General features: G+C 44.3%; 1 protein-coding gene and 1 non-coding gene across 2 annotated transcripts; both read left to right on the top strand.

Moving 5' to 3' along the window:
• The first annotated feature begins 4,896 nt into the window (after positions 1 to 4,896).
• Positions 4,897 to 4,969, top strand: TRNAR-CCG (transfer RNA arginine (anticodon CCG)). The gene has a single exon. It is a non-coding gene; the product is annotated as a tRNA-Arg (tRNA).
• Positions 4,970 to 6,252: 1,283 nt separating this feature from the next.
• On the top strand, positions 6,253 to 7,036 carry LOC100281009 (uncharacterized). Its single transcript, NM_001158772.1, has 2 exons — positions 6,253 to 6,555; positions 6,660 to 7,036. Exons 1-2 carry the CDS (start codon positions 6,371 to 6,373, stop codon positions 6,703 to 6,705), a joined length of 231 nt encoding a protein of 76 aa, NP_001152244.1. The 5' UTR covers positions 6,253 to 6,370; the 3' UTR covers positions 6,706 to 7,036.
• The last annotated feature ends 4,337 nt before the right edge of the window (positions 7,037 to 11,373 follow it).

The raw sequence follows: 11,373 nt of genomic DNA, 5'->3' as shown, positions 1-11,373 counted from the left end.
ACGTTGGTCAAGCGGTGAGGACGGGGCGGTGCCGAACTCTTCCTGTGCGGCGAGGGGATGGGCGAGGGGACGGCGATGGAGGGGACGGCGGTGAGGGGACGGCGGTGCGTCGTACGCGAGGAAGACGACGCGGCTGACCGGTGGGGCCGGTCTGCCCGTGAGAGGGAGCGCGCGAGCGAGAGGGGCTGGCGGGTGGGGCTGGCTTGTCAGCGAGAGAGAGTGAGGGGAGCGCGCAGGCGGCTTCGCGCGCGAGCGGGCCGGCTAATGGGCTGAGGGGGGGGAATGCGCGGGCGCGGGGGAGGGGGGAGGCGGCCGCGACATGGGCCAGAATTGGCCCAGCAGGGGGAAGAAGAGTTTTTTTCTTTTTCCTTTTTATTTTTAACAACTCATTTCTATTTTTGTTTCTTTTCTTTTTGAACAAATCATTTAGTGGATAATCTAGGTGTTGGAAAATAAAATCAAAGTGAGGTGCTTGTGATCAAACAAAGTGTATGCATATGATGGCAAAAATCTAAGGGAGTTTTGGGATAGAAGATAAGAAGGGGGGATTAGGGTTTCAAACCTGGGTTAGAATTTTGGGATGTTACATTGGGGAAGAGAAAGGTTTTGTTGAAGGCCGAGGCAGCTAGTCCTTCATCATCGGAGTCGGATGAAGAGCAGTCCTATAGTTCTTCATCGGAGTCCCATTCTTTTCCAATCTGCGCCTCGCCCTTTGCCTTCCCGTAGTTATTCTTCCTTTCCTTCTTCCCATTCTTTTCTTGTGCCTGGTCATTGTCATTATCGGGATATTGTGCTATGAAATGACCAGACTTACCGCACTTGAAGCAAGAGCGCTTTCGCCTTGATTTGTTCTTGTTGGGGTACTTCGTGCGTCCCTTCAAGGTGGTCTTGAAACGCTTGATTATAAGCGCCATTTCGTCCTCGTTGAGCCCGACAGCCTCCACTTGTGCTACCTTGCTAGGTAGCGCCTCCTAGCTGTTGGTTGCTTTGAGAGCAACGGGGTGCGGCTCATAGAGAGGAAGCAATCCATTTGCAGCATCGTCCACTTATCTCGCTTCCTTCACCATCATGCGCCCGCTTACAAATTTTCCGAGAATTTCCTCGAGCGTCATCTTGGTGTACCTGGGATTCTCATGGATAAGATTCACAAGATGAGGATCAATAACGGTAAAAGACATTAGCATGAGTCGGACGACGTCATGATCCGTCCATCTTGTACTCCCATAGCTTCGAACCTTGTTGACCAGGGTCTTGAGCCTGTTGTAAGTTTGAGTTGGATCCTCTCCCCTTATCATGGCAAACCTCCCCAGCTCGACTTCCACCAGTTCCATCTTGGTAATCATGGTGGCATCATTACCCTCGTGAGAGATCTTGAGGGTATCACATATTTGCTTGGCATTGTCCAAGTCGCTCGCTTTGTTGTATTCATCCTTACATAGAGATGCTAGCAAAACAATAGTAGCTTGGACATTTATATGTATTTGCTCATTAATGAATACATGAGTGTCAGTGCTATCGAAATGCATTCCATTTTCAACAATTTCTCAAATACTAGGATGGAGGGAAAATAAGTGACTACGCATTTTATGACTCCAAAATGAATAGTCCTCTCCATCAATGTGTGAGGGTTTTCCAAGTGGAATAGATTGTAAATGGGCATTCGAATTATAAGGGATGCGAGAATAATCAAAAGAATAGTTTTGATTAACCGTTTTCTTTTTCGACGAAGAGTCTTCGTCGTCGTCATCCCTTGGTGAAGAGGAGGAGGCGTTGCTGTCGTAGTAGATGATCTTCTTTATGCGCCTCTTCTTCTTTCCATCCCTCTTCTGGTGACTTGAGCCTGAGTTAGTGGGCTTGTCGTCGTTTGTCTCGTTTACGTAGAGGGTCTCCTTCTCCTTGTCATTGATCACCATCCCATTACCTTTAGGATCCATCTCTTCGGGCGGTTAGTCCCTTAATGAAGAGTACGACTCTGATACCAATTGAGAGCACCTAGAGGGGGGTGAATAGGTGATCCTGTAAAAATCAACACTAAATGGCACAAACTTGGTTTATGAAATGTTAGTGGAATCAACCAAGGTGCTATGTCTAGAGAGAAAGAGATGACTTCTTCACTTAATTGCTCTTCACAAAGTGAGTATTAAACTTAGAGCAATTATCAAGTGAGTAGAAGCAGAGAGAATCGCACACGAATAACAACAGATGACACAACGATTTTATCCCATGGTTCGGCCAAGTAGAACACTTGCCTACTTCCACGTTGTGGCGTCCCAATGGACAAGGGTTGCACTCAACCCCTTTCAAGCGATCCAATGATCCACTTGAATAACACGGTTTACTTCATTATAGCAGATGTTCCCTTTGTGAGGAATCTCCACAAGTTGGAGCCTCTCACCCTTACAATATTGATCACAATGAAAACCACAAAAGTAAGGGAGGGAATAGAAACACACGCAAGAGCTAGAGTCACAGCAACGACATGCACACAAGTCAAGAAACGAGCACACAAACACAGCGCAACGAGTTTACAACTCAACAAGTGCTCAAATATCAATCACAATGATCCGGATGTGTGCTTGTGGAGTCTAAACGTCTTAGGATGTTCAATGGATGCTTGGTGTTCTGCTCCATGCGCCTAGGGCACCCTTTTAGAGCCCTAAGGCAGCTAGGAGCCGTTGGAGCTCCATTTGGTAGGCAATTCTTGCCTTCTGTCCGTGGGCGCACCGGACTGTCCGGTGCACACCGGATAGTGATTAGTACGAGCGCAGGACGCAGCAGAGAATCGCCTTATTGGCTGGTTTCCTTTTTTGTGGGGCACCGGACGGTCCGGTGTGCCATATGACCTTTGGCTCTTGGTCAACGTGGCAGGTAGCCGTTGCACGAATGGTACACCGGACTATCCAGCGCCTCGTGCGGACTGTCCGGTGAATTATAGCCGACGTAGCCAAGAAAACCCGAGAGCAGAGAGTTTGGCAGACCGTGCACCGGACTGTCCGGTGGGTGGCACCGGACCATCCAGTGCTGCACAATCGAGCACCTTTTCTACGTTCCTTCCTTTGTCTTCCTTTGATTCTTTTGGACTTCACTTAGTTGAGTCCCTGGCACTTAGACAAGTATGTTTAGCACATAAAACAACTGACTAAGTGTGTAGAACTTACCTTTATTCTTGATCCATCTAGATATACCTTTGCTTAAATTTTGTTAGTTCTCACCTAGTGTGTTGTGCATCTAATCACTAAAATAATATAGAAATAGCCTAAGGGCACATTTCTGTTTCACTTAGTAGTAAAATTATATTCATCTGTTAAATTTAAGAATATGCACTTTAAGTTTAATTGGATAAATATTTGGATATAAATTCAAATATGAGATATTCACTTTGTGTTCGTATTCTAAAAAGATATGCATTCAAAAATCTAAATTAAAATATGACAAACTATGATACCTGGAATTGATTCTAGGGCTGGACGAAATACTCGTGGCTCGATAACTCGGCTCGATTCGGCTCGTTAGTAGCTCGGCTCGACTCGGCTCGTTTTAATTTAGCGAGCCAAGCTGACATTCTAGCTCGGTTCTCTAATGAGCCAGCTCGGGTTAGCTCGTGAGCTAGATCGCGAGCCAAATGAGTCAAGCCACAACACAAGTTTGTCTAGTCGTTTGTGTCGTCTCCTCTCATAGTCTTGTGTTCTCGTAGTTATGATCTCTGATATGGACATGTGTGGATGTGCCATGTGCTTAAATATTTGTATTATTGCATGGCTATATACCTACATTGCATATTTAATATTTGATTATTGGTTATGGTTTTGTGAACTTTGTTTTCTAGTTAGTGCTGTGCAATGAAATGTTACATATTTGTGAAATAGATGATGAATTGCTTTATAATGATACTTGTTGCTAACTTATTTTAATAAAAAGGTTTGTAAATATGTAAGTTAATACATATTTGGTTATTCAATTTAATATTGAAAGGTAGAAGCTAGGACGATAATATGATAATAATATTATAAAGGTCATTATAGTGTTAAACACTTAAATATTATTGAAAGCTACAAGCTACAAGCTAAGCTGGCTCGTTATAGTAACGAGTCGAGCTGGCTCGATATCCACCCATACTTTCCATGTGAATCCACCATGTTTCCATCTCTAGCCACATGAGCGTGTGCTAGGGAGAAGCGAAGTATTATGGAACTTTTGTAAGCAAGCTGTCTTAATGAGATCAATAACGAAAACAAAACTAACATCATTAGGCACTCTACTGTTGAGACCAAGTGGCTTCATAAACTCCTTATCATTTTACTTTTACGGAAATATAATATCGTCTATCTTGATGTGAGATCGAGTGGATTTATAAACTCCTTATCATTTTGCCGATCAAGAGACAACTAAGGTCCATCACAAAGCTAAAAATTCTGTAGTCGGAGGAAACGTGAGTCGTGTGCCTGCTGTCGGACCATGTTGATTTTTTTATGTTTTTTTTTATATAAACGTGAGTCGCGTGCCTGCTAAAGCTTCATAAACTCCTTATCACGTTTCCTCCGACTAAGGTTCTATCTTGATGTAATGAATAATTACATGTTTAGGTGTTGTCTTCATAGAATTATAAAACTAGCATCCTGTCGATTATCCAGCAATCGACAAAGTATGTATCGGCTAATGAATGGCCGACAACCTACGTGTGACAGATTTAGAGTAGAATACCGGAGACTTGGCTACTGTTGGTGCGTCCGACAGCAGGCACACGACTCACGTTTCCTCGGAGTTGAGTCTGTACTAGTGTAGTGCACCTATGCTAGTGCGCAACAGGCAGCAGCCGCCCACTGGCACGGTAGCATGGTGACCCGCCTGTATGCACAACGGTATACTAATAACAATAATCTCCTTAGCACACAAGATGACCGCGTGGCCTAATGGATAAGGCGCTCGCCTCCGGAGCGGGAGATTGTGGGTTCGAGTCCCATCGTGGTCGATGTTTTTTTTTATCCTGCATTTATTTTTTTTTGGGCGGAAAAGAAGAAGACAATTCAAGTGCCAATCTTTTCTCTCAGCCCACCGACCCTAGCATTGTTCATGGGCCGCCATCAGATGCTTTTAGCCCCGAAACAGTTCCAGTAACAAACGTGGTCATCCGAAGGCCCAGCGGCCGCGGCCATGGGCTGCCCATTACGTAATCGCCACGTGCCAAATACGTAATAGTAGTACACACCTTTACGTTACGACTTTACGAGTTAATGCAACGTATTCTAAATGTTCGAGACTATGGTAGGGAACTTCTCAAAAATAATAATAATACTAATAAATGGTCGTTTTTTTATATCGAGCATCTTTTAACAATACCCTGTAAAGGATGATTATTCCAAGTTTGGAGAAACGCAGTTACGTACCATGGATTTGCTTCACTTTTATTTAAAATCGGAATTGATCCTCTCAAATATGCCAGCTGCTTAGACCATTGCTAAAATAATTAGTTTGTACTCTAAAGATCACGGTGATATCGACGTCCGCGTTTTCAGGGGTCCAAATTAACATCACTTTTGGTTCTACATACACGTTGCCACCTTGTTAGCTACTGTAGTACTTATCATATGCTTTCGTATGGCAGAGGGGAACCTTCGGTTTGAAGAATCAAAATCTTATTCTAGATGTCTATAAATTTGGTAGAATGAACCAATTTTTAATATTATTACTAATTATTAGATTATGAGCAATGAACTGGTGATTGATCAACTTATTATATTTCATAAACCAAAATAAAAAAAGTGAGGAGTGCGAAAATGACATGTATAGTTTGAACACGCACCGGGAATAAGGCGTTTTTCTTCTCCCTGGAAATGTGTGGCGTGGCGTCCAGTTGAACCACCGACCCAACACAGCTTCGGTCAGGTCAGCGGAGGCGTGCCGTCCTGCCAACTCCTACTGGTGGTGGTGCCGCCGCTCCACATGGCATGGCCTTCAACACGCAGCCTGCCTGTGTAGGGAAACGTGATTAAAAATCGTTTATCTATAATAATAATAATAATAATAATAATAATATAGTAATAAAAAAAGAGGTGGTTGGATGAAATGGCTCGTTCTAATCCATAGGCAAGGCAACAAATAAAGCAGCTAGCCTAGCTAGCTGTAGGCGAGAGTAGTACGCGTCTAAGCAACCTACCGGTGACGATGGATACCGCGTGGCCGGTTTCTGTCTCTCCTGCCTGTCTCTCTCTATATACATATAAATAGAAACGAATAATGGGGGATTTCCAGATCATCGTCCGTCCAATCCATCCATTCATCTACACACGCAGTTGCAGCACATACAGCTAGCTAGCTCGTTACTGTTTTTGCAGCTGATCTGATCGACCGACGCGACCCACCGATCACGATCATGAGCTACCAAGCGGGCTACCCACCGCCGGGCCAACAGGCCTACGGCGCGCCTCCGCCGGCGTACGTCGCGCCACCGCCGGCGTACCCGCCAACGGCCCAGGACGGCGGCGCGGCGTACTACGGCCAGCAGCAGACAACCACCACCAGCAGCAGCCGCGGCGGCGACGGTTTCTGGAAAGGATGGTGAGGGCTTATATAACTTATTAATTGACTCCAACCACAGAAGCTAGATAGATAGAGATGATGCGTTCTGATCACCTGCTGCATGCTTGGCTTTGCTCATGCAGCTGCGCCGCCATCTGCTGCTGCTGCGTCCTCGACATGTGCTTCTGAGGACATATCGTCGATCGATCGACGACGGCCAGGGCATGCTAGCTAGCTGATGACCGGCCGGTACGTGCGTGGTTGATGATCACCATCATGTGCTGCTCTAGTAGCTGCTGTGTCATTATATATTACACATCGTGTATACATATATACGTATACGTACGTACTCGTACGTCTTCGAATTCATTCCTGTGGTTATTGTATTATACATATGCAGCACACTTTGTACTCGTACCCGTGTCTGTGTCGTGTATTCAATTGTCGAGACATTCTTTTACGATTCTAATGTATGTAGTATTAATTACATGCTATATATATATTCCGTTCCGTGATACTATCAACAATACTTCTCCGGCAGCGGCAGAGCTGACTCCATTTCATCCAGTGTAATTAACTCAAAAGTTAACAACCCCACCCCACCCCCCTTCTTGTAGTGTGTTTCGTTGACCAGTGGACAAAAATGGAGCGGATCCATTCTTATTTTCTGGATCTTTGGTCTCTAACGAAAGAGTAGCTAGCGAAGTGGCTCTTGGAGTCTCCATATGAAAATATATCATAATTTCATAAATAGTTGGGATGCTGCTGCTCTACTAAAACGATTGGACGCAAGTCCTCCCCTCTACACTCATATGGCTCTCCAACCAAACAAAGAACGTAACGGCTCCGCTCTATTCTACTCTTCTACCAAACAAAGGGTCCTTTTAGCATGGCTGACGGCTCTCGCTCTGTCTCATCGTGAAGCTCTGCCAAAACGATAAAAAACGGCTTCTCATTGACAGCACTAAGAGCTAGAGTTGTTTTGCGTTGGGAGCCAGAGCACAAAAAATATAGCTTCTACTAGCTCCTACATTTTACTCATACATTATTTGAAACGAACACAAGAGAAACCGTTTTGTCCAAACGAATTGCAAAACTGGCTATGGCTCCTCTAGAGAAGCCAAGGAGCCAGAGCTGAAGCTGTCACTAGTACACAGAAGCTCTATAGTGGCGGTTCTAAACCTATTTACACAGGCGTTTTTCAGTACCGCCAGTGCTAGGGGTCAGTGGAAATCAGCATTTCCACTGGCGGTTATTTTGGAACCGCCAGTGAAAAGTGCATTTTCACTGGCGGTTTTCTTAAGGAACCGCCAGTGAAAAGTGCATTTCCACTGGCGGTTCCTTAAGAAAACCGCCAGTGAAAATGCACTTTTCACTGGCGGTTTTCTTTATTTAGCCGCCAGTGGAAAGTTTTCCCGCCTTTTTTCAAAATTTCAAACAATACTGAATTATATATATATTTATTTACACACACACAAACATATATATATATAGATCTATATTGATATTGAAAGCAACATGAAATTAAATTCTATCATACATTTATATACATCAAAGTATTCTGTTTACAACCATATATGCTTCATGCATTCTATACATCATAAGTTTTCACCTAAGCTCTAATAACTATCTCGGCTAAGAGATAATCTACTAATTTCTGTTAGTATTCTAAACTCTGGCAAAGCTAATGTCCCGGAAGCATCGTGATATTTTCCTTCTGCGGGTATGACCTCTTTCAATATGAATGTGCAGAGGTCCTCGACTATGCCATACAATGCAGCTTCGGTCAAGTTCTCCGGGTTTCCTCGTTGAAATTGCTGTAAAGGAATTTTATAAACATCATCTATTTATACACATTTGCATCTTTAATGACATAAATACATACTTGACTATTACTAATAATACCTTGTCAGGGTTCGTGACGTATCGTCCGTTCACTCTCATGAACTCGCACGCATAGAATCCACATAGGACTGATCCTTGTGGTTGCTTGTGGCACTACATAACGGGAGATTGGTTATTTAGTTGCAACATTGTGTATGATATGTATTCATAAAATCACATACTTACCGGCCAGTGATGATGGATTTCTAGTGGCACGCGTTGTTTCGACAGGTCGTACTTTCCACCTTTAAACTTATAAAACCTAAAAGCCCTGTGATCTCAAATAGAATCACCATGTTATTCTCAAATTTTAATCGATAAAAGTATGCATGCATAGAAAAGGCTTACAGCTCTAAGATGCTGAGGAATGTTGCATATGTCGAAGGGTCGAAGTTTAAGGAGTCGAGCACCAGCACCTTTCCAACCTTAGGATAAATGAGGAAGCATATCCAGTGGTCCCTGTACGAATCAAATTTGTGATGCATGTGTATTGAAATTATTAATTTTATTTAATGCAAAATCACACTTACTTAAAGTTGTACGGGGCCATTATGGCTTCCCTGTCTTGAAATTGAAGCATTGCATGTCCTATGTAGGTGGCGTATCGAGCTTCAAAATCCTTCTTCATATCCTTTATACGCTTCTCAACTTCTTCGTCCGTCTTTCCCCGTAATTCATCGTTGTCTTTCCCGATTCTAAAAGTGTGGCTTTCCTCGGATATAAGTATTGGGTTGAGATACCCAACCCTTTTACTGGCACTAGCATTGGGCTTGGTACCGTAAAGGATCTCCTGCTGATCATGTTGCATTCTGCAAGTCACACGTGCATGTCAGATATTGAAATTTTATACAGCTCACTAATAATAACACACATATGTGGAAGTATGAGCGACACTTACAATGCAAACATCGTTACAAGTTGCACGTCGAGTCTCTGAAGGTTCATCATTAACCACATGTCCTCGAATGTAACAACGGCCTTTTGGTTCGAACCAATAAAAGCATGGTCTGGTATATGCACACTGATGGTGTCGATGCCAACCGATGATGCCCGCATGTACCAGTCATGCAACCTTTTAACACCAGCCGGGACCTTTCTTAGTTTCTCAAGAGGTAGCAGAGGTCTGCCCGGCACATATTTTTTAGGCACGTTTTTGTAATCTGCCTTAGTTGGCTTCTTTATCTTTGCGGCCATTGCCTCAGCCTTTTTTGCAGACTCCTCGTGCTCGGCCAAATCAACAGTTTGTGACGTGAGGCTCCGTCCAATCCCTTTCAAAAACCGAACTGTGCCAGCAGTAGTAGCTTTACTCTTCTTTTTCTGATACGGGGACACCAATTTTGGAATAGGAAGTTTAGATTTCTTTGATGGCCTTGGATCGTTTGATGGCTGTGGAGAAGGTGGATCCCTTGATGGTGGCGTAGACAGTGGGTCACCAAGAGGATGGGGAGGAGAAGGTGGTGGAGCCCTGAATGGTGATGCTTGTGGCGGAGACAGTGGGTCAGAAAAAGGATGAGGAGCAGCATGTGAAGTTTGAGGAGGTGAGGATGACGGATGTACAATAGGAGCAAAAATTTGAGAAGGCGGAGACGGTTGGGCCTGCGACGCCTGCGGCGAATTCGACCAATCAAGCAAATCGACATCCCTTCGAGGCCAAAGGATAAAATTCTTGATAGCTTGTCCAAGTTTCTCGATACCTTCGGGCCCAGGGATGTCTAGCATGTCGTCCTCGGATCCTTGGACGACCGTCGTCACTTCTACTTTGCAATAATCATCTGGAATATCGTTTCCATGGAACTTGCGTCCTGGGATCGCAAGGCCTGTGGCTACTTTCTTTGTACGTTTATTGTTAATACCATATCTTATAACCAGTGCGCACGCCACAGGCCTTGTGATGTCATCAACTGGATAACGGTCCTTATTTCCCGTTGAAGCAACAGAGCTTGGTAATGTCGTACAATCTGTGGAAGCCGGCGGTTGAGCTGCTGGAATTATTTGTATTTGTGGAGTGGTCATCTGTTGAACAGACATCGCACTCTCCAACTGTTGCATCAATTCTGGAGGAGGATTCGATAGCATTTGAGACATCATGGCTTTGAACTCTTTCTTGGCCTCCAACTTAAAATAATCCGCCATCTCTTCCTTGTATCGATCACGTTTCCTGTACAGACCTTCCCACTGTTGTCCGAATCCTTCCTTCCATCCTTCCTTAGACGAGATTCCTCGTACACGGCCAGGATGCTCAGGGTTACCGAGACCAGCCGTTAGGATGTCTCTTTCCCTTTGTGGCTTAAAAGTTCCTTCGCTCTGCTTAGCTGCCATTGTATATATGTTTTTTGCCGCTTCTTCGACAATGGGATCATCAAAAGATACACCGGTCTCGGTTTCCCTTGGTTTTCTAGCACGGAGCCAATTTGCCGCCCTTTCACCAAGTTGCTCGGACAGCGTCGGCAACCCTGCGGCCTTCTTCTCGGCGTCTTCTTGTCTCCATTTAGGAACCTGACGCTTGTAACCACCTGTGCCTAGGTGGTGGCGGTACTTGTTCTTCTTTGATAGTTCAGAATTTGCCTCACTTAGAGATATGAAATCAGGGCTGCTCCTCTGCTCTAAAAATACTGCCCACTGACCTGCTGAGATTTTATATTTTTTGGTCGGGTCCAGACCTTTCTTTGCAAACTTTGTGTTCATCTTAGACCTCCAGTTTCGGAAATTTATCGCAAGCTGCTTCATCGTGTATTCCTTCACGAGTTCTTCTGAACCCCGAGGCAGAACGAACCTCATTAATAGCTTATTCCATATTTGATTCTTGACATCATCTGACACATCTCTCCACTGTCGTATTGTTATGTCAAGATTATCTCTAACTAAAAACCCAAGTGCATTCCGGAACTTAGGTAGTGCCTCTTCTGGAGCAAGGGGCTGACCTTTCGGGCTCACGTCTGAGATTTTGTATGTTTTGTCGGGAAACTTGTTCAG

The sequence above is a fragment of the Zea mays genome, chromosome 4 (assembly GCF_902167145.1).
Source record: "Zea mays cultivar B73 chromosome 4, Zm-B73-REFERENCE-NAM-5.0, whole genome shotgun sequence".
Classification (NCBI taxonomy): Eukaryota; Viridiplantae; Streptophyta; class Magnoliopsida; order Poales; family Poaceae; genus Zea; species Zea mays.
Note: the sequence above shows the minus strand (reverse complement) of the source record. Positions and strands in the feature narration are given on the sequence as shown.

Bases quoted from the DNA above. Each gene is read 5' to 3' on its own strand.
- LOC100281009 (NM_001158772.1), top strand. From the start codon at position 6,371: ATGAGCTACCAAGCGGGCTACCCACCGCCGGGCCAACAGGCCTACGGC. The intron at 6,556-6,659 runs GTGAGGGCTTAT...TTGCTCATGCAG, and splicing joins GACGGTTTCTGGAAAGGATG to CTGCGCCGCCATCTGCTGCT.